The sequence below is a fragment of the Sarcophilus harrisii genome, chromosome 2 (assembly GCF_902635505.1).
Source record: "Sarcophilus harrisii chromosome 2, mSarHar1.11, whole genome shotgun sequence".
In the NCBI taxonomy this organism is placed as follows: Eukaryota; Metazoa; Chordata; class Mammalia; order Dasyuromorphia; family Dasyuridae; genus Sarcophilus; species Sarcophilus harrisii.
In genome coordinates this window covers 303,898,901-303,926,671 of record NC_045427.1, presented here as the reverse complement: position 1 = coordinate 303,926,671, position 27,771 = coordinate 303,898,901, and the positions used below count along the sequence as shown (strand labels likewise).

The window sequence follows — 27,771 nt, the reverse complement described above, 5'->3', positions numbered from 1 at the left end:
CTGACATTCTGGAGAGCAATTTGGAACTAGCCTCAAAAAGTTATCAAACTGAGCATACCCTTTGATCCAGCAGTGTTACTACTGGGCTTATATCCCAAAGAGATCTTAAAGAAGGGTTACGAATGTTTGTGGCAGCCCTGTTTGTAGTGGCCAGAAGCTGGAAAATGAATGGATGCCCATCAGTTGGAGAATGGTTGGGTAAATTGTGATATATGAATGTTATGGAATATTATTGTTCTGTAAGAAATGACCAGCAGGATGAATACAGAGAGGATTGGAGAGACTTACATGAACTGATGCTAAGTGAAATGAGCAGAACCAGGAGATCATTATATACTTCAACAACAATACTATATGAGGATCAATTCTGATGGACATGGCTCTCTTCAACAATGAGATGAATCAAATCAGTTCAATAATTTGTTCAAAATGAATAGAACCAGAGAAAGAACTCTGGGAAATGAGAGTGAACCACTACATAGCATTCCCAATCCCTCTGTTTTTGTCCGCCTGCATTTTTGATTTCCTTCACAGGTTAATTGTACATTATTTCAAAGTCTGATTCTTCCTGTGCAGCAAAATAACTGTATGGACATGTATACACATATTGTATTTAACATATTTTTAACATATTTAACATGTATTGGTCAACCTGCCATCTGGGGGAGAGGGTGGGGGGAAGGAGGAGAAAAATTGGAATAAAAGGTTTTGCAATTGTCAATGCTGAAAAATTACCCATGTATTTATCTTGTAAATAAAAAAGTTATAATAAAAAAATGAAAGAAAAAACAAACAAACCTCAAAAATAAAACACTGGCTGAGTGATTCTGAGAAAATTACTTGGCCTCTGTCTGCCTCAGCTTCCTCATCTGTAAAATAGGGGCAAGAATAGCACCTATCTCCCAGGGTTGTTGTAAAGCCTTTAGCAGAGTACCTGGCACATAGTAAGTTCTTAACGAATGAATACTTCTGCTCTGCCCTTCCCCCTTTCAGAGACAGGACTTGAACCGAGCCCTCTTAATTCCAAAACCCATTCTCCATTCAAAGTGACAAATTCATTCATTAGGCTGCATGAATCTCAAGTATGTTTCTAAGAGAGATCTATTCAGCTGATAGAGGCGTCAATTTGCTAAATAAATAAAAATTGCTGTCTTTGCCCATCCACTGACCAAGATGAAGGTACTGTTTGGTCCAGAGGTTTAACAATTTGATTAGTAAATGGCTAAAATAAGAAACATGCTTTTAAACTTAATTGCAGAAGTTGTGTTCCACTTTCCAACATGAACGCAAGCTATGGGTAGGTGAGCCTTCAGTAGCATTGTAGCCAATTCATAGACTGTAACTTATATACTTCAGCACAAGGTTTTTCCTTTTAGGTGGAAGGACGCCTTCTTCACTAGCTCAAGACAGACTCTCTTGACAATTGCGCTGACTGGAAAAATTCATTACCTTGTGGCCATGTAACAGTGAGCCTTTCTAATAACATTAGTAGCAATAACTGACATTTATCATTTTAAAATGTGATGAGCATTTTACAAATATTATCTTATTTGGCCCTTAAAATAACCCTGGGAAGTATCCTTTTTACAGATGAAGAAGCTGAGACAGACAGTGACTCTCCTAGGGTCACACAGCAAATGTCTGAGATTGGAGTTGAACTCACATGCTCCTGATTCCAGGGCCAGCCATATGTATGTCGCTGGGTCACTGGGTCTGTACCTTGTCCTTTGTGTAATGGTGGGCCTTGTCAGGTCCCTTTCAAATTAGTTAGCAAAGCTTTCAAGGAAGCTAGGGCTTCTTCCACACTGAGGTGATGGAAGCCTTTGAGGAAAACTTTAGTTAACAACAAGATACTTCCTAGTGGTATGACCTGGACAAGTCATTTCACTCTGTTTGCCTTAGTTTTCTCATCTTTAAATTGAGCTGGAGAAGAAAATAGCAAACCGGGCAGCTAGGTGGAGCAATGGTTAGAGTACCAGCCCTGAAATCAGGAGGACTGGATTTCAAATCTGGCCTCAGGTACTTAGCACTTCCTGGCTGTTTGACCCTGGACAAGTCATTTAGCCCCAATTGCCTCAGGGGGGAAAAATAGCAAACCATTCTAGTATCTCTGCCAAGAAAACCCTGAAGAGTTAGATATAACTAAAAATACTAAACAACAACAAAGAATCTTACATGTTCTCTGTCAGAGCTGTCTATTTTTTTTCTTGAATTTTAAAATTCAAGAGCCAGAGGGTCTCAAATAACATTGGCAGCAAATAACTGTCAGTAACATTCTAGGTAAGTTTCTGGAGGTGCAGGGTCATCATTTAGCATAGGTAATTGTATAACAGTCCTTATATGTAGCTTCCTTTTCTGGACCCTTCTATGCAGTCATTGCAGAGGTGTGTGTGTGTGTGTGTGTGTGTGTGTGTGTGTGTGTGTCTAGGAAATAAGGAAGCTCCAAGTACCTTTTCCTTTGTACACATACGACTTGTGAACCAGAAATTGCATATTTTTTAGGTTCTTTGAAGTTTGCCTGAGTTGAAAATGGCTTCATAGCCACCTGTTCCACCGGGAGCTGGGGAGTTGGATGGTCCAGCTCTGCTGAGATTGCTCAAGCTGTCACCGCACCAGAACGCTCCAGCTTGTCTCGGCCTTGCTGTCATTGCAGGCTCTGTCCCACTCAGGCAGTTTGCTGGGTTCTGCTGGGCACCAGGCAGCCAATTAGAGAGAAATCCCACTGTGTGGCCAGCCCACCAGTGTAGCTCCGAATGGCCCCTTTGCCAAGGCCCGAGCCGACCTCTGATCTGTCACAGATGGGCCAGCATTGCACTCTTTCTGCACATTTGGAGAAGGAGGGCAGACACGAAGATGGGAGCCTGCAGAGGGGCAGAGTGGACATTGGGTGGAAGTTCTGCTCCTTAGAGCCGCGAGAAGCTGTACAGAGTTGACAGGATAGGCCCTAAAATTAAAGAGTTGTATAGGGAGAATGAAGTTTCGGAAAACCCTGTCCTGAGCCCCAGACTCAGCAGGTAGAACTGACTTTCCATCTCCTGAATATTCATTTCAGGCTGCAGCAGTACAATCTGGGAGTACTAGACAACGGCTTACTGGCTTCTTCCAAAAATGACATATTACCCATGGAGTATAGAGCAGCTTCTTCATTACTATGGTACCTGAGCAAGACAGTCCTGTTGGCTCTGGGGACAGTGCTACCCCCAGAGTCTGTTGTGGCTACTGGAGAGTCATAAAAGCAGAATTTGCACCTAGCTCTTAATGCTCATGCCTTATACACAGCAAATCAGTTTGTTTGCTTGTTTGTTTGTTTTTAAAGAACACTTTAGTCTGACTGCACTAGTGGTCATTCCTTATTCTCAGTCAGATAAAGGATATTGCATGATCACTGAAAAACAATTTTGCTCTTCCTAAATGTAGGTCATTATATACATAGCTTAATTGTTTAATAACTGGTATATATTTATACTTTTTTAATGTCCCTATTCGTCCTTTATTTTTATTTTATATTTTGTTTACCTCCTTTTCCATGCTTTATTTTCTTTCTCTCCTCTCTCCTCTCTCTTTCCTCTATCTCTCTCTCTCTTTTGTTTCTTTGTCTCTCTCCCTCCCTCTTTTCTCTCCTATTCTCTCTGACTCTCTCTGTGTGTCTGTCTTTGTGTGTCTCTATCTCTCTGTCTCTGTGTCCCTCTCTGTGACTCTCTCTCTTTATCTCTGTCTTTGTCTCTTTTTCCTGTCTCTCTCTGACTCTGTGTCTGTCTCTGTCTCCCTGTCTCTGTCTCTGTCTCTGCCTCTCCCTCCCTCCCTCAACTTTGACATACCACATTTGGGAGTAGTAATAGACACCAGATTTGGAACTGACATTTCTGTGTTCCAGCTAAGCTTGATTAGAACAATCTCAAAGTCTAAATAATGAATAGTCTGAAAATGTCTTCCAGATGCTCCTGGAATGATTATATTCTTTTTAAAATAAAGCTGAATTCAGCTTATAGAAAGAACCTAAGAGAAAGGGTACCTTGCTTGATCATGTCAACTAATCTCTTCTCTGATTATTTCTCTGTTTCATTGCCTACAATAAGAGCTTGATGTAGTTGAATTTCGCTAGTGGTCATTTTCTCTCCCTCCCTCCCACTCTCTGTCTCTGAGTTTCTGTCCATTTTTCTGTCTTTCTGCCTATCTCTATCTCTGACCATCTGTCTGTTTCTGTTTCTCTGTAGATCTCCCTCTGTCTCTTTCTCCATCTCTCAGTTTCTATCCATCTCTGTCTCTCTTTCCACCTCTCTGCATGTCTCTGTCTTTTCTACCATCTGTTGGTCTCTTTGTCTGTGTGTGGTGTGTGTGTATTTCTCATGTGAAGGGAAAAAACTGCTCTTGAACATTCAGCACCCTCACCTGAGGAAGAAGAGGCACCTCTTGGAGCATTAGGGAATCCTAGTTAGATGATGACCTGGACTGTAAGCAATAGTCAGAGACTTCTATGGATCTGCGCTCTCTTTAGTTTAGATACTTCTCCCACCACTACAGATTGATCCTTCTGTATCTTCTCCTCCCATCCTGCTTCTTCATAGAATAGCAATTGGTAGCATTTCTGTAGCACTTTTTAAAGTTTACAAAATGCTTTTCTGCATTAAAGTCTCATTTGTAAGCCTATTTTGAGCCTTAACCACAGTCCTGAGAGATTGGTGCTATTACTATTCCTGTTTTTCAGATGAGAAAACTGAGGCTGAGAGGAGATAAGTGACTTGCTCAGGCATACAACTGGGGAGTGGCTGAAGCCAGAGTTGAATTTAGGGCTTCCTGACTCCAAGCCTAGTGCTCTCTCTACTCTGCCACCTCTCTGCCTCCTTTTACAAAAGATATCTAGGGTAGAACTTTTACAAAGTTCTTCTGTAGAGAATGTAGGCAACCCTAGATATCTTCAATTGGGCCAGGACAGCCAAGTAGTGCTCAAGCAGTTCTACCACCCCTTTCTCAGGGCATAATCCACCTGCTTCGCTTTATGATTCCTTACTTTTTGGATGACATCTTCTATGGTCCTTCCAGTGTTTAATTTGTTATTGGTAACACATCATATCTCTCCATTAACCTTGGAGTCCCTCACAGTTCTGATTTTCTGAAGATTTGGAGATTGGAGTATTTCAGAGTCCACAATGAGATGGTATCAGTTAGGAGAATATTAGTGTTAATGTCTGTGTCGGGTGTCCCATTAGGGATGCTAAGCAAGCCACGATAAAAGGCTGACATGTTTGATAGTTTCATCAATCCTGGGTTATTTGTTATGACTAATGCAAGAAATGGCATGATGTTTCCTGTGGGCCTCAAATCCCAGTTGGAGCCTTTATAACCAGGAAAGGGGAATCAGTGTCAGGAATCCTTTTCACATCTCTCTCATTCCTATATTTGTCTCATCCCGTAGATATTCCAGTAATACCAGATCTAGAAGAGGTACAGGAAGAAGACTTTGTTCTGAAGGTGGCTGCCCCTCCTAGGTAAGAGAAGTGAGGTTGGACACTCAGCTAGAAATATAAAGGAACAAGATGAATTGTCCATTTTTCCAATTATTTGCCATTGCAAATGGCAGACCTTGGTTCCTTGAGAGAATGTTGGTCTCAGATATTTCCAGAAATGGGGTTCATCCCTCAAATTTTTATTTTGTTGTTTCTGAGTGTGTTCATCTTGTCTTTGGTGTTATGAGAGTGCCATTGGCTGGTAGAACAGTGGCCTAGCATGAATTGGTCTTGATATTCTCATTATTCTTCCACAGCATCCAAGTAAACCGTGTGATGACTTATCGTGACTTAGACAATGACCTGATGAAGTACGCTGCCTTCCAGACATTAGTGAGTAGGATGGTTTCTGTAAATACTACTACTCATAATAACGCCAGTAATCAGAGCTAGCATCTGTAGAGCTCCTTAAGGTTTTCAAAGAGCTTCCCATATATTATTTTATTTGACAAAATAAACAAATAAAAAAAACACACACAGCTTTGTATCAATTGTTTCCCACCACTACTACCTATATGACAGTAGAAGTTCTCACGTGTCTATGACCCCAATTCCATCCTCCTGGGTCACATCCTTATAATGTTCTATCCATCTAAGTCCTGTGGTCCTTACATTTTACCAGATATCAGTATATCTTGCCCTGTGGACCTTTGGCAAATACAACTTTGCCCTTCCCATTCAGTCTTATAGATAGAGTGCCCATTCTATCCTCATGAAGTTAATCCTTCCTCGCTCTAATCTGGGATACTGTTTCAACTTTCCCCTAACAGTGTCTACAGCATGGAATGTTAAGGTGCTGCCTCCATTTCACAGGGCATATAGTCATCCCATAGCTCTACTCTTTTGTGGGGAGATTTTTCTTGCACTGGATTGGGGAATAAACTGTTTATAACATCTAATTTTCAGGCGTTGAGCCTGACTCTCGCCATTTTGCAAAAATTGGCTAATAAGGCAGTTGAATTGCATCTTTTTTTTTTTTTTTTCCATTCACAGGATGGAGAGATCGATCTGAAACTTCTCACCAAAGTCCTTGCTCCAGAGCATGAAGTTCGAGAGGTATAGATATAAGTAGCACAGGAATTGATAGGATGCCTTTTTCCTGAACAGTTTAGGACATTTAGAGGCATTTATATTCAGCGATCCTTGAGACATCCAGTGAAATTCCTAAGTGCCCAATGTACTCATTTATGAAAATGCAGAGAAGTTATTACCAGTTTGACTCCAAACGATCTAACCAAATGATTATTCATTCTGGACAGTATTAATACTTAATAAGTGTTTGGTCAGTTTCAAGCCTACCCCTTTTAAAAATACTTTTTAGTCTCCGAGTCTACACTCCTTGGCCTGGGCTTTAAGGATGACCCTGAAGGATGGACTTTTAAGTCATACATCATGCTTAGGTCTGTTTAGTAATCAGGAGCCTTCGCAAAGAGAACAGGATTTGAGAAAAGGGAAGGTTGAAGGGATGAGGTAGAGAGGGATGAAGAATGAAAGTTAGTTGGAATTTCTTGGAATTCAGTTAGAAAACATTGGCCCCAATTTTTTTGACCTTGTGGGATTTAGCTCCCCTTCCAACTGATAATTCTTAATTCATAGTCCCCGAAAGCTCTTGTTTTATGTTGCTAGAATACCCCATACCAGGAAGCATGGTAATATAGAATATTTTCTCCTTAGTGCTAAATGGAGGCAAGCTTCTTCAGGGTCCAGGACATAAATAGTAGAGAGTGTGCTGCCAGTGATGGTTGAGGGACTTTGACTGAGCTTTGTAGCGGGTGGAGGGAGGTCCTTAGGAACTAACTCATCATTATCCAGCTCTAAATTTCATGTATGTTAATAAGCCTGAACCCTATAAAGCCACTTACCTGACATGAGGACTAAAAATGGCATCACTTCATCAAAGTGCCCCCTCCTCCCTCCAACAGCTGGTTAGATGCCTTTGGTTCCAGCCACTATCCCTGCTTGCCCTGGTGCAGGCTCGGCTGCTGGTTCATGGGCGTGAGAGGTTGGTTGAGATGGAAGGTGGAGGGGCTCTTGTCTCACTTGATGGTGCCCCTCTTGGCAGGATGACGTCAGCTGGGACTGGGATCACCTCTACACCGAAGTGTCTTCAGAGCTTCTCACCGAGTGGGATCTTGGACAGTCAGAGAAAGAAGAGCCCGTTGGGCAGCCCAAGCACACCTGAACCCTTGGCCGGACTATAGCCCATTTCACCCCTGTACATAATAATCACTGTTTTTTTTTTTCAGACAAAATGCCTGAAACTAAAGAAAGTCAAATGCTGGCAGGAGCCCAGATTTTTATATCGAATATTTTGTGATACGAATATTTATGTGTGCTCTGCGGGAAACATTAGACCACAAGTGAAATTTTCGTGGGGTTAGGGACAAGGTGGGAACTGCCCCAGATACAACCCTGAACAGAGCATTCTACTATTCAGTTGATGATGTTGGCAAAGACATTGTTACCAGTAGGGCTCACTTAATGCAAATAATAAATCCTTGGAAATGGTCTCATATTTGAATTGGTACTTTTCAAAGTTAGAATTATGTAAAATGTGGTCTTGATTACATCCCAGTGGAAATGTGTAGCTCAGATTTAAATACTGTAACCACTTCTGGGGAGTCATGGGTAAAAGCCAGAAAGTGGTCTTGCTTTTTTGGATTCTACCATTTTTGGATTCTCTAACCTCCCTACTGGGAAGAGGAAGCCCTGAGTTTGGAGCCTGCTACATATAAAAACTGTGTGACCCTGGGCATGTAACTTTACCTCTCTTGGTCTCAGTTTCCATAAAGTAAGAGGATGGAGGGGCAGGGATTGCAATTAATGGGCTCTAAGATCCCCACCCATTCTAAATGTATGGCCCTGTGATCCTTAGAAAAAGACAACTTTAGCGGAATTCACACCAGTGACTAATTTTTGCTTCTGTAGCATGGAAACCAGTTGTTCTCCCATGGACACCAGAATGGATCCTTCTTAGCACTTTTTATCTAGTAATCCTAGCATGCTTTCCCCTGATTTATCTTTTGACATCAGCCAGAAAGATTCATTTATCCATTCAGATGTAAGTCGGCAAACATGATTAAATGCCTAGAATGTCTAAGGCCCCATCTTATCCCTTCTCTTTTGCCTCCTCATGCCTCAGTCTGAAAAATGAAACCTTCCCTCTCCTCACCTGCAGAGATCCTTAACCTTTCAGAAAGGTCACACTTCCTCTCTCACCCTTGCTAGCTACCCAGCACCACAAGCTCACTCTCTTAAAGTGAACCAAAATCCAGAGTTGAATCCAAGCTCTTTTTCTGAAGAGAAAGCTTTTTTTTTTTTTTAAATCTGTTTCCCACTGAGGCAGCTCATCTGAGTCTGCCTACCTCTTGGAGATGCCGCTTAGAACAGACCTGTGCAACCCAGCAACCAGCTAATGGGGCTTAGCTCCTCGGCCAGAGGGAAGGCTGGGCACTTTTCTCCTCCCGCCTGGAAAGCCCTTCATTAAAATTCAGAAAAACAAAGAGGATCCGCACATCAAAAACCCACTGGGGGGTTATTTTTGTGTTACCACAGTGCCCTTCCCCTGGTGAGGTGTGCATTTCTGGTTCAGGAAAAAGAAGATGCTTTTACGTTAATTATAAACTCGGGGATTTAATGGCTTTGGGGTCCCCTTTTCCCTTCCTTTTTGGAATCACAACCCCAGCCTAGCACACTTCTCTTTTGAGCAAATCTCACGACTGCCAAGAGCTTTTCCATCCAGTCTCTTTTTTCATGAAACCATGGAACAGTTGATGTCACTGCTCTCTCAGCTGTTGGCTCATTCAACCACCTCAGGTACCTTAGGACCAACCTCAGTGATCCTACATCCAGTCTGAGCAAGAGTTGGGTCTATGATCTGTGCTGTCATTTGCTTTTCTTCCCACTCTTGGTTTCAAAGCTGATGAGCTTGGGAAAGGCCAAATGAACCAAGAACTGGGAAAAGCCACTCAAGAAATCAGCATTTCTGGCCTTTTACTTCCACAGACCGGGCATCCATACTGACCTAGTAGGGTTCAAGTGGTCATAGATCTTTTTATTATTATTATTATTATTATAGCTTTTTATTGACAATACATATGCATGGATAATTTTTCAACATTGACCCTTGCAAAAACTTCTATTCCAACTTTTCCCCTCCCCAAATGGCAGGTAGTCTCATACATGTTAAATATGTTAAAGTAGATATTAAATACAATATATGTATACATATTTATACAGTTGTCTTGCTACACAAGAAAAATTGGATTTAGAAAGAAGATAAAAATAACCTAGAAAGAAAAACAAAAATGCAAGAAAACGATAACAGAAAGAGTGTAAATACTGTGTTGTGATTCACACTCATTTCCCAGTGGTTTTTTTTGTTTTTGTTTTTGTTTTTTGCTGAATGTAGCTGATTCTGTTCATTACTGATCAGTCGGAACTGATTTGGATCCTCTCATTGTGGTCAAAGATCTTAACCCTCTTTGCCGACATTGTAGAAATAAAAAACATTTATTTAATGCTTACTGTGCACTAAGTGAAAGGCAGAGTTACCTAGTGGGTTAGAATTTTAGACTTGCTAGTCAGGAAGTTCAAAATCCCACCTCCTGCTTGCACACAGCTTGCAAGTATGAAGAGATGGAAACTAAAACCAGATTTTCTTGATTCCAAAATAACTATCTGATTTTGTTTCCCTAAATCACTTGATCCTTAGTGCTAGCTCTAGGCCATTCTCTCAAGTTGTAGGTCAATAACTCCTCTATATTTACTGAAGCTTCATCAATTTAAGAGTTGAAAGGGATCTTAGAAGGAGAGACCAACCCCTCCATCTCCTATTTTACAGTTCATGATGAAACCAAGGCACAAGGTTATGTGACTTGCCCAGAATTACACATTTAACAAATGACTTTGGCTACATTTGAACTCAGGGCTTCCTGACTTCTAAGAATAGCATTCTGTCTTCTTTAGCACTTAATTGTCTCACCAAGAATTCTAATGAAGTCACAGATCTTTGCCAAATGCTAGTCTCTAGTTACATATATTTTTTTTAAAAATTCTTGCTCTCAGTCAATAGATAGGCAGTCTGATGAGGATATGGAGGGAAGGGATAAAATATACACAAATGTGCTTGATAAAATTTTTAAAATGAGATAAATGTAAAGAGTGCAGAATTTTATAAGAAAATTTTGAAAAAGGAGAAAGCCCTTTTAACTGAGGAGTTGGGGGTTGGGATGAAAGTATTTTGTGAGAAGAAAGAGGAAGGGACAGAGAAGGATTAATGAAAGAGGTGGCATTAGAGCAGGGCTTTAAGGAAGAAAAGGATTTTAGCAGGTTAAGATGTAAGGGGAATGTAATATAGGTACTGAGGATGGCTTAGGGAAATAAAAAAATAGGAGGGTTGTGCTAGGTGTTGTACTAAGTGCTATCAGACCACTTTGGCTTGAATATAAAATAGGTGATGGAACAAGTATGAAATAAGATCAGAAAGGTAGATTTGAGCCAAATAATAGAGTCTTGAATGCCAGACTAACGCATTTATATATGTGTTTAAAAGACCTTGGTGATTTTGAACAGACTCTACATAGTAAGATTTTTTTGATCTGCTGTATGAATTATACAGGGCAGAAACTAAGAACACAGAGACCAATTAGAAAGTTACTGTGATGGTATATGGATCAGTGATTCTCAAGCTTACTATGGTCTTTTTTTAACATTATTGAGGACTCCAGAAATCTTTTGTGGAGCTAAATTATATTTAGTAATATTTACTATATTTTAATCTAAAATCTTTTAGTATTATGAAAGTAATTTTGACCTTATGGACTCCCTAAAAGAATTCTGGGAACTTGGGCTACATGCTGAGAATCATTATATTAAAAGTGAGAAGGAGCTAACATATGATTGTGGCAGTGTGAATAGGGTAGGAAGGAGGGGGCAGATTCAAGAGAGGCTGTGGAGACAGAGAAGAGAAGAAAGCACTATATAAATGTTAATATCAGTGTTATTATTATCATAAGCATTTATTAAGTGCCGACTGTGTGTGAGGAACTGGGACAAATACTTTTGTAAATATTTTGTTATTTGATCCTCACGACAACCCTGAGAGATACATGCTATTATTATCCTCCTTGTACAGTTTAGGAAACTGAGGCACCATGGATTAAATGATTTGTTCAGGGTCACACAAGCTAGTGAGTGTCTGAGATGAGGTTTGAACTCAGTATTTCTTGCCTCCAGGCCCAGTGCTCTATCCACTGTGCCAACTTGTGCTTAGGTAGATTTCAAAGATTGAGTAACTGATTGAAAGTCGGAGCTAAAAGAGAGAGAAGGATCCAAGTCTAAGATTTCAACCATGGGTCACCAGAACGATGGTGTATGATTGCCCCAGCCTCTCTTTGAAAGTCCATGCCCAGGAAGTCAAGGGTGACAGGGTAAAGAGGAGGGATGTCCTTGGGTGAAGGTCCCAGCACGCACCTCGGTCCCCAGGTGGGAGAATAGTGTGAACACAAAGAGCCGTCCCTCAGTCAACATCTATTAAGCACCTATGATGTGTTAGGCTAAGCACTGGAGATACAAAAAGGGGCAAAAGATAGTTTGCTCTCAAAGTATTTACAATCTGAGGGGCAAGAACTCTAAGTGTTAACTGCATGAGAAACAAGTGGGCACCTAGCACCCCGCTAAGCCCCCCTCACTTGGGGTGGGAGAGCCACATCCATTCCCATTGACCTCACAAAGTTACGGAGGAATTTATCTCAATCTTTTTTTGACCCCTACCTGTGATTTCTTTAGTATAGGAAATTTCCAGTGAGAAAATTCCATGCACAAGTACAGATCAGCTAATCTGCAACTTAGTGGTCAGGAGAATTGTCTCAGCTTCAAGTGGCTTTCCCAGGAGCACACAGCCATGTGTTAACATTGCCCCTCTGCATTGTTGCCAGTATCTTTTTTGACACCTATAACTGTCTAACCACAGACCAGTCATCTGATCTACTTTGGGCCTGTTTTCTCATCTGCAAAATGGGTTCAATAATGTCTATAGTACCCATCTGCTACAGTGATTGTGAGGTTCTGAGGTAATAGATCTAAGGTGCTTTATAAACTTTATATACAAAGTATCCCAAAAGTCCTAGTAGAGTTTTAAATTAGCTTTATAGTTTAAGACAGCACTAACATAATCATCATCATCATCATCATTTGGCCAAGAAGACCTGGGTTCAAATCTAGGCTCTGTTCTTTCTTTGTTCTGGGGCATTTCTCTTTCCCTCTTTCAGCCTCAGTTTTCTCTTCTGTAAAATGAGGTGATTGGACCAGAGCAGGAATTCTTAAGATTTTTTTATGACATAGATCCCTTCTAATGACCTCTATGGACCCCTACTTTTTATTGTTTGTATTCATAATTGAAGGAAATTTAAACTTCAGTCAGAGGCTAATGAAATGAACGATCTTTTTCCCCCATCCAAATTCAGAGATCCTTAAGTCTATCTAGGAATCCCAGGGGCTCAGAGCACCCACCCTTAAAAACTCCAGGGCTAAAAAAAAATTAAAAAAAAAACAAAAAAAACAAAAAGAAAAAAAAAGAAAAATAAAAAATAAATAAATAAAATAAAATAAAATAAAAACTCCAGGGCTGCATAATCTCAAAGATCTTTTCTAGCTCTGTACAAGCCTCTTAACCTTTATAGACTTCTCTCTGCTTCTTTGGTCATTCATATTTTCAGGATCTTGGATGTTTAAAACAGCACTTGGGAGATATATTTTTGTGATGCTATGATCTTAGTTTATGGCCATAGAATCTACTTCAAGGTACCATGTAGGTACATGCATCCCAACCCACTGTCTCATTTAACCTGCAGACAAATATGAAACCTCAATATTGAAAAAAATGGAAGTGAATTTACATACTAACCATTCTGCAAATATTTATGCATAAGACACTGTTCTATGGGAATTCAAAAATGAAATAAAAAATGCTGTTTTAAAATAACTTTCCATTTATTTGGAGAGAGTGTATAAAACACATACTCAAATATCTATGCCACAGGGAAGAATGAGTTACATGGAAAAGGGTTAGTGTCAGATAAAATGAGGGAAAAATTTTAAGGAGAAAGTAATTATGTGAAACTGGATCAGGATGTCAGCAAACATTTCTTAGTGGAGGAGGCATTTGAAGTGGACCCTGAAGGAAGGGAAGGACTTAGTTGGGCTGACATGAAAGGATTCCATCCCACGCTGGAGATGGTATGAGCAAAGACACAGGAATGGGAGCAAAAAAAGATAAGAATGAGGGATTCTGAGAAGTCCAATTTGGCTGAAATGTCAAGTATGTGAAGGGGAGTAGTAGGAGATAAAGGGTAGAAATCACTGCTTAACATTCTTACTCCTACTTAAATTTTTTGAAAAGAAATGGCTATATGATTAAATAGATTTTTCAAGAATTTTTAACATTCATTTTTTAAAAAAAATTTTGACTTCCAGACTCTCTCCCTCGTCCAACTCCTCCCTGAGCCATTGAGAAGGCAAGTAATGTATCAATTATACTTGTGAAATCATGCAAAACATACTTCCATATTAGCCACATTTTTGAAAAAGCAAGAAAAATAAAGTGGAAAGTATGCTTCAATCTTTACTCAGAGTTCATCAATTCTCTCTCTGGAAATAAATAGTATTAATTAGATGAATATTGATGGCATTTTCCTAGGTATCCTATAGTCATTTAACCAGGACTAGCATCCTGTCACTTCTAAGCAAATATCAGAAGTTGCTGCTGGTTAGAAATAAGTTTCTCATTGATTCTTTGACACAGAAAATAAAATTTTAGAAATGCTACTACAATTCATGCTCCAGAACTCAGTGGGGAAGAGGAAATCTGGCTTTTCTGTTTCATCCTTCTCAACCTTTCTATTCCAGGGGACCCTAGATTTGCCAGAGGGAGGGAGCATGACACAGTGGAGAAATGAATGAATTTCACCTTTAGGGCTGCCACTTAATACCTTTGTTGGTCTCAGTTTCCTCATCTGTAAAATTAGGTGATTGGACTAAATGCTTTCTAATGCTCCTCTCACCTCTATGTTCTGTAAAATTATAGTTATATATTATATATATGTAAATTAGATATATCATAATGTATTATTAGCTATAGACTATATTATTATCTAAGATACTATACTAGAGATCTAATTTCTGTAATATAATAATCTATTATATAATTATATGTAATATACCATTATGTTTATTATAACATAATATTAGTAAATTGATCTATAACAATATATAACATATGTACCATTATTGTACACATAGTATGTATAATATGTGTATATTATATTTGTATGTTAGATATATAATTCATATATTAGAATGTTGTATATAATGTGTTACATATTCTTATATAGCATGTAATAAGCATGTATAGTACATTTCTATGTACTAGGCACAAGGCTAAGCACCAGGATACTAAAAGAGGCAAAAGACAGACATATAATAAGAATATATAATATACACATATAATAAATGCATATGAAATATATAAAATATTATATACAATAGGTATGTGTGTATATTATAATTATGTGTACATATATATAAATACATAATATATTTTAACATTTTAATTTATAATAGATTTATTATAAAATAAATTATATATGATAATGATATATATAATATGTGCTTTATGTACATACATATAGTTATATACATTCTACAGAAGCACATAATGGAAAGATCACTGGTTTATAGACTGTCTGCTATTCTGAAATTGGGCTGGATGGCCCATGAAATTCCCCTCTAGGTCTAAATCTATGATTCTGCGTAGATTCTTCTCTTTAGTTGGTCAGTCAGGTCTTTGGAATCTTGGGTCTGCAGAATGACATGAAGTTTTACTCCAAGGCAGCTTTCTCCTCCTTACTACATCTCTTACTCTGGAACACCCTGAGGCCTCCAGAAGCTGAGCTGTCCATTGCTGGAGAGGAAGGAGGACAAGGAGCCGTGATTCTGTTGTCAGTCTCCAGCTTCACTTAGCCAGGCTGGAATGCATCAGGTATTCAGGCTTGACAAAGGAGTATTGTTAGCTCTCCTGGATGAAATTCCCCAAAATGGCTCGGATCACTTGAATTGGACCTGTTGTGTAGTATGATAGCTGGTTATGGGGGTGGGGAGGATAGAAAGATGATCCAACTTGCAGCCACCTCAGTTTCCCCAAGCATTGAGTCTCTTTCTTGGACTCCACCAGATTCAAGCACCTTTCTAACAATCCTGCATTTATTAAGAAAACAAACCAATACTACAAGATATTTAGTGTTCTTTGACCAGTGTCCATTGACATCAATGAGACTTTCTAGTGAGTAGTTAAGTGCCATCTATTATCAGCCATTGCGCTGAGAATTATAGATTAGACTCCTGAGCGTGGACCAGGATTTTGTCCAGAGAACCAAGAAAGCTAGATAAGAGTATAGTGATAAGGGCCATTTGTCATTTCTTATTCCCTGGGCTTTTGAGTATCTGAGTTGTACAATTTGGTCTCCTTAATTCCTTAATTTTAATTCCTTTATTTTTTAAAATAAAATATAAATATTATATATATGTAAAACAATATATGAAAACATTTAAAATATGAAAAAATAAAAAAGTAAAATTTAAAATAAAATTCAATGAGTTTAGCATAAAGAAAGAAGCAGAGGATAGAGCTAACATAGAGAAAATGATGTTGGGAAATTCACATTTAATAGTATTGTAGCAACAGTCCCTTAAGTGGCCCATTCTCAGATTTCTACATTTGTTCCACGCCCTTTTCATGTTTAATGAAAGTTTACTCAGAATGATCATTTTCTGCCTTTTCCCTCTATGAGCCCTAATGTATTTGCCCAGCTTCCAAGTCACCCTAATATTTAGATTCCATAGAATTCTGCTACTTACTGAAAGCAAATTTCCTTCCATGTATTTTCTCTTTCAGATTGGAGATTTGAAGTCCTGAAGTTTCTTCCTAGAAGAGAAGGGACCTGTGTGATTTACCTCAAGGGTGGAGATAAGGAAAAGTGATTTGAATATAAATCTATTAAGGAAAGACCAATAGGACTGGAATTATTTTGCTCACAATAAAGGATAAGGAGCAATTTGAAATTCAGCAGGCATTTGAGGACTGATGTGTTATTTCTAAGGAGGACCACATAGGGTTTCAACTACAATAAGAAGGAGTTGTTTGGATCGTTAGCTGCCAATTAGGCATTTAGATGGGCAGTCAGGTGGATAGAATGCCAGGCCCAGTGTCAGGAAGTTCTGAGTTCAAATGTGGTCTCAGACATTTACTAGCTATGCAATTCTAGATAAGTCATTTAATTAATTTGTTTCCCCTTCTGTAAAATAGGAATAATAACAGTACCTATCTCACAGGGTGGTTGTATAGATCAAAGGAAATAATATGTCAAGGCCTGGCAAATCTTAAAAGTGCTATATAAATATTAGTAGATCTAAGAAAAAACGGAAAGCTTCCAACCTATAACTTCATAGAGGAAGTTGAAAAATTTCAGTGAGGATTGAGAAAAATATCTCACATCCCCATGCACTGTTTTGTGTGCCCCTCAACAAACCTGTGAGGTAAGTAGTAAGAATATTATTTCCATCTTACAGGTTTGGGATTACATTTACAGGATTGAAATATTAAGTGATTTGCTTAGAATTAGAAAGCTAATTATCAGCAGAGTTAGTCTTGGAAGCAGACTGCTTTTACCTTTAGAAGATGCTAGTTACTCATGTGCCCAGATGGTGTATGTGCATTCTTGTAGGAACCCAAGAGCCAGACTAGGTAATTTCTGAGGTCCCTTCCAGTGATTTGTTTTTATGCAGGAGATGTTTTGGAATGAAGTAAATTTGGAAAGTGTACAAGCTTGGGGAAATTCCAAAGAAGCAGAATTAGGAAAAAGGGAGAAAACAATCCCCTCTCCTCCCCCATTCCTGCCCCTACTCTTGCTCTCCCCCTTTTTTGGAACCATAGATATAGAAAAAAACAGGAAATCATGGGATGGTGGGAACAGGCGAGGAGAACCTGCCCCTCTTGGGGCTGTGACGAAGAGAATTAATTCACAGCATATGTTTGTAGCATCTGTCATGGTGACCTGGAGTGGAGGGATCAGCGACTGTGGGGGCAGAGCCAGAGTTCCGCATTAGCCCTGATTCCCCTGGCTGCGTGCAGAGCCCCATCCTTGGCTCCTTCTGAACAAGTGGCTGGGCCAGTGGCCCAGGAACATCTGCCACATCTGTAGCCGAGCGGCGCTGCCTGGGAGAGGAGGAGAAGATCCGGTCTGCAGTCTCCTCCTCAAACACAACAAGAAGAAAGGGACACGTGTGCTTTTGTGATAGCCAAGACCTGGAAACAAAGTGGGTGCAATCAGCTGAGGGATGGCTGGAAAATTTGTGGTTTCTGAATGTAGTCACATAGGACTGTGCAGTGGGCAGCGACAAAGGAGAAGAACAGAGAGACACGGAGAAAGATTTGTGTGAACTGATGCACATTACAGGAGGCAGGACCAAAAGAATAGTGTGTTCGGTCAATAATACCTGACATTTAAAAATTACTTTAAGGTTTGCAAAGTGCTTTACCTATGTCATCTCATTTAATCCTTACAACAATCCTGGGAGGCAGATTTTATTATTACTTTCATTTTCCCCATAAGAGAGCAAGGACTATCTTGTGCCTCTTCCTGTATCCCTAGTACTTAGCACAGTGCTTGGCCCACAGCAGGCACTTAATAAATGTTGATTGATTAGGAAACTGAGGATGAGAGAGGGTTAATGTCTTGATCAGGATTACATAGCTAATAAGGGTCTGAGGCAGGATTTGAACACAGGTCTTTCTGATGACTCTAAGGCCACCTAGTCGCTGCTAAAGTGTCTGACTCTTGATGACCCCATTTGGCGTTTTCTTGGCAAGATATTGGAGTGATTTATCATTTCCTTCTCCAACTCATTTTTACAGATGAGGGAATGGAGGCAGACAGGGTTAAGTGATTTGCCCAGGATCACACAGCAAGTAAGCATCTGAGGTAGGATTTGAACTCCAGTCTCCTCTAAGCCTGATCCTCTGTCTATTGCACCACCTAGCTACCTGTTGTAGTAAAGTGACTACAACAATGTAAATGAAAAAAATCACTCATAGGAAACTAAACTCTGAATATTGGAAAAATCAGAGAATTAAAAAAGAAATAATCAGGCATTTCTCTTCTCACTGCTCTGAGTCAGGCAACAACTGGGACAGAATATTGTATATGTTATCAGACAAAGTTTCTTTATTAATTGATTTTGCTTTACCTAAAGGTAGGGCCCATCTGGACTTGGATAGCAAATGACTACAATGTAAAAACAAAAGACCAGAAAAACCAGGTAGTGAAGATTTTTTTAAAATGGGGGATGGGGAAAGGGAACAAATACAAATATGTATCAGAAAATCCAATTCTTCATGTCATCCTAAAAAAAAGGAGCAACTTTGAATGAACTAAACATCCACATATTTTGAATAAGAGTTTGGTATTCTGGTACATCTGGTACTCTGGACATCATTCCGTTTTTTTGGAGTTAACCACTGGTTTTCTTCCAAGTTCCATTCCCAGAACCCCTCTGGTAGTATTTGAGCCACCAGGAACTTAGGCTGGGCCTCCAGGAGAGTCACAGCAACCTCAGATCTCAGAACATATCAGACATGTATCTCATAGGAACTAGAACAGGAAGGAATCTTAGACACCAAGTAGTCTAGTTCTGCTATTTTAGAGGTAAGAAAACTGAAGTTCATAATAAGATGAAGAAGCTTGTCCACAATCACTTAAGCAATTACTGGCAGAGCTGAAACTTAAAAATCTAATCTCCTGACTTCCAATGTGTTATTCCTTCATTAAAAAATTAATGATATTTTGTTTTCTTTGATTATATCTTTTTTCGCTTCTCCCTTCCTTTCTCTTGTTTTCCCCCTCTTTTCCCTTTCCCTCCTCTTCCCTCCTGCCTCCTCCTCTATTCCCTTCCATTTCCCTTTCCTTCTCTATAGGTAAAAGAAATGAATTGACACATCAACCAGATCTGACAATATATGTAGGAGTCCACAGCCATGGTCTACTACCTCTATCCTGAAAGGAGGAAAGTAAATTCTATCATCTGTCCTCTGGGATTAGTATTATTATATTAATCTGTACTTTGATTATTTTTTAGTGTTGGGTTATTAATAATAAGACAAATTTGAAAATCAATAAACAATACTTAACAAATTAGTAAAACATTATTGTGTTTATTTTATAGAGGAAATCAATATATATATGTGTTTATATATATGGAGAGTGCGGGGAGAAAGTTTTCTATTATTCCTTAATTTTGCTTTATTTCATATATTCTTCCTAAGTTTCTCTCAATACCTCATAGTTATCTTTTCTTTTAAGGCAATAATATTCTGTCATGTTCATCTACCATAATTTGTTCAGCCATTTCTTATTCAATGGTCACTTAATCTTCATTGAGTGTTTTGCTACTATAAACGTGCTTCTATCAATACTTTGGTATAAGTGGGATCTTCTTGTCTTTGACTTCCTTGGTATATAAGAGTAAGCAAGTTCATTGGATCTGAGGGAATAAAGGAATATTACATTTCTCACAAACTCTAAATTGTTTCCTAGAATGACCAGACAAATCCACAGGTCCATTCTACGTGATACCAGGCATCTACGTGATGCCTATCTTTCCTCAATTCCTCTAGTACTACTTCCATATTTTATCATCCTTGCCACTTTGCTGGGTCTGAGATAAAACTTCAAAGCTGTTCTAATTTCCATTTTTTATTGTGATTGGGGCATGTTTCCCCTTCTTTTGAAAACTGTTCATATCTTTTGATCATTTACTGACTTGCTTGTGGCTCTTGGTGTTATGTATGTATCAATTCCCTTTATAAATTGAATATCAGATTTTTATCAGAAATATTTGAAGCAAAGTTGTTTTTAAACAATTTCTCCTTTTATTCTATCGAGAAACATTGATTTTGTCTGTGCATCCAGTATTCTTTTTAACAGATTTAACATCAAAGAAACTGGGCCCAAATCTGGCCACATTATTTTTGTTTTCCAGGTCTTAGTTTGCTCATCTGTAAAATAAGAAGGGGTAGAATAGAAGATCTCTAAACTATGATCCCATTTATTCATTGAAATGAAAACTCCCTTAATTTAGGATGCCTAAAATGTGTTTTACATTGATTAGCAAAGTCTTGGAATGTCTTGGTGACCAAGACTATTAGAGAAAACCTTCATCTATTTTTCCTCGACTACCTGGCAGATGACATTCTCATTGATGCTTCTCTTCATGCAAGAGGTGGGAACAAAAAGCAATTACTCCAAAGCAGGCCATTGTATTTCTTTTCCTCTAATTCTTGTTTCTTGTCTTAGCTCTCTAAACAAGGAAGATGGATAGAATAAGTGTAGAATGGTTGCATAGATCTCTCCCTGTCCTCTCAGCCTGATGGAGTAGGAAGTGACCACCCTTTCCTATATTGAAGCTTAAGAGATGTGAATGACTGAAGGCATGGAAACAGAACTGGCAAAGAAGAAGAGGGCCAGAGGAGACGATTTGTGAAGGGGTCCCTTCTGTGGGTTTTAGACACACAAACACGGAAGGCTCAGGTATAAAAGGAAAATTTGATCTGAACTAGGATGTGAGGAGATAGTGAAGTATGAGATTTAGCCAGAGGCAGATAGATTCTTTTGTCACAATAGTGCCAACTTGGAGCTTAGTCCAACATGAGTAAGCTCAGTAAATAATGAACTGGGAGTCCTGATACAGGTATTTGGCAAAAGGATTTGATCTCCTTGCAGCAAAAGGAGGAAATAATTGCTGGCTATATTTCTACCTGGATTAAGGAAGGGAAAGCTCACAGCTGGTTTGGGGTTTTGTAGGGAGTGAGGAAACAAGTATTGTAGTAAGACATGAACCCTAAGAAGATGTAGCCTTTCAAAAGATGGCATGTAGGCAATGGAGAACCTTGGGAGAATCCCAGAGATTGGAGGAAGACCTGGACATCAGCCAACAACTACTCTGGATCTCAGCTAAAGCGGCAGTCAGGTAAAGTCAACCTAATCATAATTTCTCCTCCAGTCACTGGAGTTTTATTAAGGGATGCTCCATCCAGCCCTTTAAACTGAGGAACACTGCTTATTCCCACTGTGTCTGTGACCAAAGGTTTGGAGATGGACTTTGCTATTCTGAGAATTTGTTTTTCATTCTAAGAAATCTTGTATATTTAAGAATAAGTAACCAAGTGGCACAAATATTTTTAAAATATTTTGGCCTTATTGTGTGTGTAAGAGAGAGGACATGGGAAACTAAGGCACAGAGAAGCAAATTTCCTTGAAGTCCCACACCATTGTCCTGACTCAGATGAGGATTTTGTTTGATTAGATTTATATTTGGAATTAGGCTAGGGTATAATTCTCCATGAGTAAACTGAACGGGAGAAGGAAGGGACATGCTCCGAATAAGACAATAAATGACAGTAGGAGAGATTGAAAGGTGCAGGCATTTGGGGGAGGTACAATTCATCTGGCTTAAGAAAGAACAGAAATTCTAGGAAATTCAAGATTGTAAAAAATGCTACTCTCCTACCAGGAGAGTGTGCTATAGCATCTGTCCCACTGCCTTATTGATAACAAAATAAATATCATAGCCCATTTCCCTCTCATTAGCACAAATGAACCAAAGAACATTTCTGACCTCCTTCTTCATCTAGGAATAGAGGGACTTTGACTAGATATGCTCTAAGATCCCTTACAATTCTAACAGTTTGTAATTACAAAAATACCATTTGATTTTAATTCCCAGTTTTCCTTGTCTTAAGCTTCCTTTTTCCAATCTTTCCTTTTCTCCTTGGCTATTAAAGCCTAGTCATTGTTCTGCTGCCTCCCTTCCCACATCATGGACTTATTCCCAGAAATGGAATCAGTCATGGCAATGGAACAGGCTTCTTTTCTATTGGATCCCAACAAGAAAATAGCAGAGAAGCCATAGACCCTTTTATGGTAGAAGATGATTAATGAAAACATTTATATCCCCGTGTTTGGAGAAATAAAAATGGGGGAATGGTTGGGAGTATATTTTGTAATGAGAGAATAGGAAGAAATGGATGGGGAACTTCATAAATGGTTATGATTATTGTGGAAATGGAAGGGAACAAGCATTTAAGTGCCTACCATGTGAAAGGCATTATGTGAGGACTTTTTAAATATTAGCTTATTTGATCCTTGTAACAACCTTGGGGATGATTTGCCCAAAATCATACAACTTGTAGGCCTCTGAGGTCATATTTGAACTCAGTTCTTCCCAACTCCAGACCTGGTTCTCCAGCTACTTCACCACCTTGCAGCTGTCAGGAGACTTGGTCAGGCCATGGAGGTCCAGTATTGATTATAGACGGGAAAGCCCTCTACTTCATAGGATGGATAGTTGGGTGTCTGCCATCATGTTCCAATCTCCTTTATTGCAGGCAAATTTAGGCAGCTGCTTACAGTGTTCTGTTCCCCCTCAAACATTTCCTCTCTTCGATGGGCAGATATACATCATTGGAGAGAACTCCTAAATCAATGAGATCATGTGTCCTTTTGAGGATTTGAGGTCAAATGAGAAATCACCAGATCCTAGTGGCTCCATTCCTAGAAGCATATTTTAGTACTTACTAGGAACTTAGGAGCAACCAAGTTACCTTGAATTAAAAAAAAAAAAAAACAAAAGCCTTTAGCCATCACTTCTCTACTTGGTTCTTTCTCTCATTGTTCTTTTCTGAGGTACAGATGATATAAGTTTATAAAGGATAATAAAACATCATTTAAAAGATGGAGTTTCTGTCAGTACTGGCACCTAGATGACAGTATGGCATTAGCTAATTCTAAACCATTAGTTCTAAACTCATTAGCCAGCCCTGCCTCTACCCAAGCAAGTCAATCTTCATGCAAGGCTACTGACCATGAGCTAGGTATGCTAGAAAATGCACATCTTCCCTTCTCCTTTCTGACCCTCAAGCCAATGCTTCTGCAACTCCTTCCAGATTTACTCTTTGCATTAGCCCAAGTAAAAAGTAGTCTACACTTAATAATTCTGATTCTAGATGAAAAAACAGTGAGTATACATTAATTTTGCCTAGAAACTTCAAATTTGGGAGTTCCTTAGCCTCCTTTTTAAGAGGAAAATCTACCTTTTATCAACTTTGAACCTCCACCTTAAGTGAACTTGTATCTCTTCTCTCATTCTTGGCTGCAGGATCCTGCACCCCCAACACCCCCCTCTCCGGGGGGTAGCAGTAACCCATGACCTCAGCCAGTTATCAGGCTTCATCTGCTGTCACTTTCAGGACTACTTCATTATCCTTTTATTATTCCCATTCTCCTGCTTATCATTATTAATAATCACTCTTGATTGGGTAGAGTGCTGACAGCTGCCCCTTGTCCATTCTTTCTATCTATTTTAATCCTGCCTGTTTATCTGGAGTAAACCTGATCCTTGTCCCCCTCTTTAATTAAGAGTACTGGTCAGCCTTTTTCTCCCAACATGGAGATGGGAATGATCTTTTCTCCTGATAGACAGGTGAGTGAGAAGCATGCATGAAATCTTACTTCCCAAAGAGCAGAGGGTAAGAGGATGAGTCCTGGAAGATAAAATTTTAGCTTTTAATATGATTGAAAGAGAGTTGGTAATGGACAGCACCAATTTAAAAATTGATCTCATATTTGTGACGGGGGTATATGTATATGTGTGTGTGTACACATGTGTGCCCTGGATGACCTTCAGCAGGATGCCTTCCCTACTTAAGCTTGTTTTCTCATATGTAAAGTGAATGAGCACTTTTCTCATTGGAAGAAATTAGAATTTCTTCCAAACTGCAACGTTGTCTTCTAGAATACAGTGGGAGGTCAGTTGTGAGCAACCTGCATTTAAGAACAAATATCTGTATGAAAAGAGAAGCAAGCCTGTGTATATTATAGATGGTTGCTGGAAGTAGAATGTACATATTCAGAGAATAGATGGTTGCTATTTTGTGTGTACCTATTATTTGGTTCAGCTAGGTGACTTAGTGAATAGAGTGCTGGGCCTGGAACCAGGAGTTTAAACCTCTCTTCAGATACTACCAAGTGTGGGTTCCTGGACGAATCCCTTAATTCTGCTTGCCTCAGTTCCTATATGTAAAATTAGCTGGAGAAGGAACTGGCAAATCCAGAATCTTTGCCAATAAAACCCCATGCACGGTGTTAATATGCTATGGCCCATGTGGTCACTAAGAGTCAATCACAACTGTTATTTACATTGTCTTCATTAGAGAGATTATTCTTTGAGAACAGAAATTGTATTTTGGCCCTGATTTTTATCTCTCACAAATGGCACATATATAAAGCACTATATAAGTTGGTATATAGTAAGCACCACATAAATGTTAACTATTGTTATTAATAAATAATTGTTGACTGACTAAAAGAAAGGAGTAGAGCTTCTCATTTCCCTTCCACAAGCTTATAGACTAAGGGGCCTGGTAGATGTAATGTTGGGCCTGGAATCAGGGAGATCTGATTCAAATCTAACTTCAGGCATGACTTGGGTGAACCTGGGCAAATAATTTCACTTCTGTTTCAGTTTCTTCAATTGTAAAATGGGGATAATATCCCTACCTACCTTCCTGGTTAGCATGAGAATTAAATGAAATAATATTTGCAAAAATTCTTAACACCATGACTGGCACATGTGAAGCATCTAATCAATGTACATTTCCTTCCTTCTTTCCTTTTAATACAGTTCCCCCCTTCTTCCCATATAAGAGTTCCTGAAACTGTGTCCTTTTTATGTAAATATCCATGATGCAAGCTTCTACAAGTTCCATTAAGCTAAAAGAAAATTAAGTTCTCAAAGCCTGAAATAATCTGTGTCTTTGAGGGCCTTTGGCTGGTGGCAGACTGAAATGTCATGACAATTGATATTTTGGCTCTCAAGACTCCATTGCTGGGCTTTGTCTAGCAAGCCTTCCAGATGCCATTATCCTAACTTCACCAATGTATAATGATAAAGAATTAGGAAGAAAGAGCCAAGCCAGTGGCCAAGAGATGGAAAAGTGATGTTCTTCCTTATTATGCTTGGCCAACATGTTGTTATGTTCATTCTCTTAACTTTCTGCACCCATTTTTTCCCCCTTTTTGGGACATTGAATGATGTCTTTGGCTCCTTTTCCCTCAAACCCATGCCTTTCCTCATTAGCAACATGACTTTAGACAAGTCACTTCTCTTTGGGTTTTTATCGTCTATAAAATAAGAAGCTTTTAAATTTAATTTAAATTTAAGGCCATTCCAGCTCTAATATGTGTGGTTCAATTTTTTTAAAACAATGTTAGCATTTCCCAATATTTCACCCCCCCCCCCACGCCCAAGCAGAACTCTTTTTGGTAACAAAGAAGCACAGTTATGCAAAACAAAGGGCCTATTGACTATGTCTGTCAGCTTCCTTCTATACCTGTAGTCCAACACCTCCCCATGAAAGGGGGAAGGAGTTTCATCAGCAGACCCCTGGCATCTGTTTTAGTCATTGCAGTGATCGAAGTTCTGCTATCTTTCAGTATGGCCTTTCTCTATGTTATTTTAAAGTGTAAAAAAAGCACAAAGTGCTTATTATGTGCCAGGCAATATGCTAAGCATAGGGGAGGGCATTTTGAATATTGTTTTCTTCAGTCCATCAATTAATAAACATTTAGAACTCATCCACTAAGTGATGAGCTACTTGAGCACAGGGACTGTCTTTTGCCTTTTTTTTTTGTATCTCCAATGTAAAACCCAGTGCTTGGCATATAGTAGGTGCATAATAAATGTTTAATGACTGACTGCCAATCAACAGATTAAACCCCAAGGATACAAAGACAAAATTAAACTATTCCCTTTTTTCAAGGAGCTCACATTCTGTAAGAGAAGATAACATATATATGCGTGTGTGTGTGTGTGTGTGTGTGTGTGTGTGTGTAGTTCATGAGCAAATATCTAACACTGATCTGGGCCGTGAAGGACTTTTCTCTTGATTCTTCTCCCTTTGTTCTACATCTGTAATTCTTTTTCCAAGATGTTTTTGATTTTATTCTCCACCAGTTTCTTGTTTTTTTCTTCTCTAAATCACTAAAACCCAGGTGCTATTAGCCATACAGCCTTTCTCATCTAATATCTTCACTTAAATAGGTAATCACTCAAAAATTCAGAAACTGTCGCCAATTCAATACGTCAAAAGAAGGAAGGGTCTCTCCTGTGTGAAGCAGTTCAGTGATACAGTAGGGGGAACCCTGGAGTCTGAATTCTGAATCTTAGCTCCTTACTACCTACGTGATGTGACCCTGGAGAAATCTAACCCTCTATTTGCCAAGTTTCCTTAATTGTGAGTCTCCAACGAGGTAATATTTATAAAGCACTTAGCACAGTGCCTGGCATGGAGTAGGTGGTGTTATTGTTCAATTATTGTTTGTTTGGGTTTTTTTTTTTACTCTTTGTGACTCCATTTGGGATTTTCTTGGCAGAGATACTGGGGCAGTTGCCATTTTCTTCTCCAGCTCATTTTGCAGATGAGGAAACTAAGGCAAACAGGGTTACATGACTTGTCCTGAGTCACATAGCTGGTAAGTCTCTGAGACTGGATTTGAACTCAGGAAGATGATTTTCTGATTCCAAGACTAGTGGTCTATCTCCTGTACCACCTAGCTGCCAAAGAGGTGATTAATAAATGCTTATTTTCTGTCCTTTCTCCTCTCAGTCCTATAAGACACGTGGTACAAGTATGAGTAGCCCCATTTTTAGTTGTGGAAATTAAAACTTGGAAAGCTTAATTGACTTACTTTGAATCTAATTCTTTTGACTCTATATTGCTTGCTAATTATCATCATTAACAATAAATATTATTGATCATAAAACACTATGCTAAATACTAGGGATGCAGAGAGACACAAGACAATCCTTTTAAAGCTTCACTCAAAAATTCAGAAACTATTGCCAATTCAATACGTCAAAAGAAGGAAGGGTCTCTTCTGTATGAGGCAGCTCAGTGGCTTTCAAAAAGCTTGTAATCTTGAGTCATTGCTACTCTTTTCTTGCCAAACCCAAGGCATAATTTACTTTAACACCTACTTCCTTCACTACTATTCATATGCTATTAAAGGGAGCTGGAAGAAGTCAGGGCACCAAGCTGATATGAGACTTTCTTCTTGTAAACCTGGGTTACATTTCCCACAAGTATACAAACCATTTA

The 27,771-nt window shown here is 39.0% G+C and overlaps 1 protein-coding gene across 1 annotated transcript in view; it reads left to right on the top strand.

Annotated features, from left to right (window-relative positions):
• The window catches only part of IFT43 (intraflagellar transport 43), a 116,285-nt gene extending 108,268 nt beyond the window's left edge, over nt 1-8,017 (top strand). Inside the window, exons 6-9 of the mRNA XM_003756213.4 lie at nt 5,414-5,486; nt 5,762-5,837; nt 6,498-6,560; nt 7,567-8,017. Coding sequence (XP_003756261.1) covers nt 5,414-5,486; nt 5,762-5,837; nt 6,498-6,560; nt 7,567-7,686 — 332 coding nt within the window. The 3' untranslated portion in view covers nt 7,687-8,017. The remainder of the gene's footprint in view (nt 1-5,413; nt 5,487-5,761; nt 5,838-6,497; nt 6,561-7,566) is intronic.
• The last annotated feature ends 19,754 nt before the right edge of the window (nt 8,018-27,771 follow it).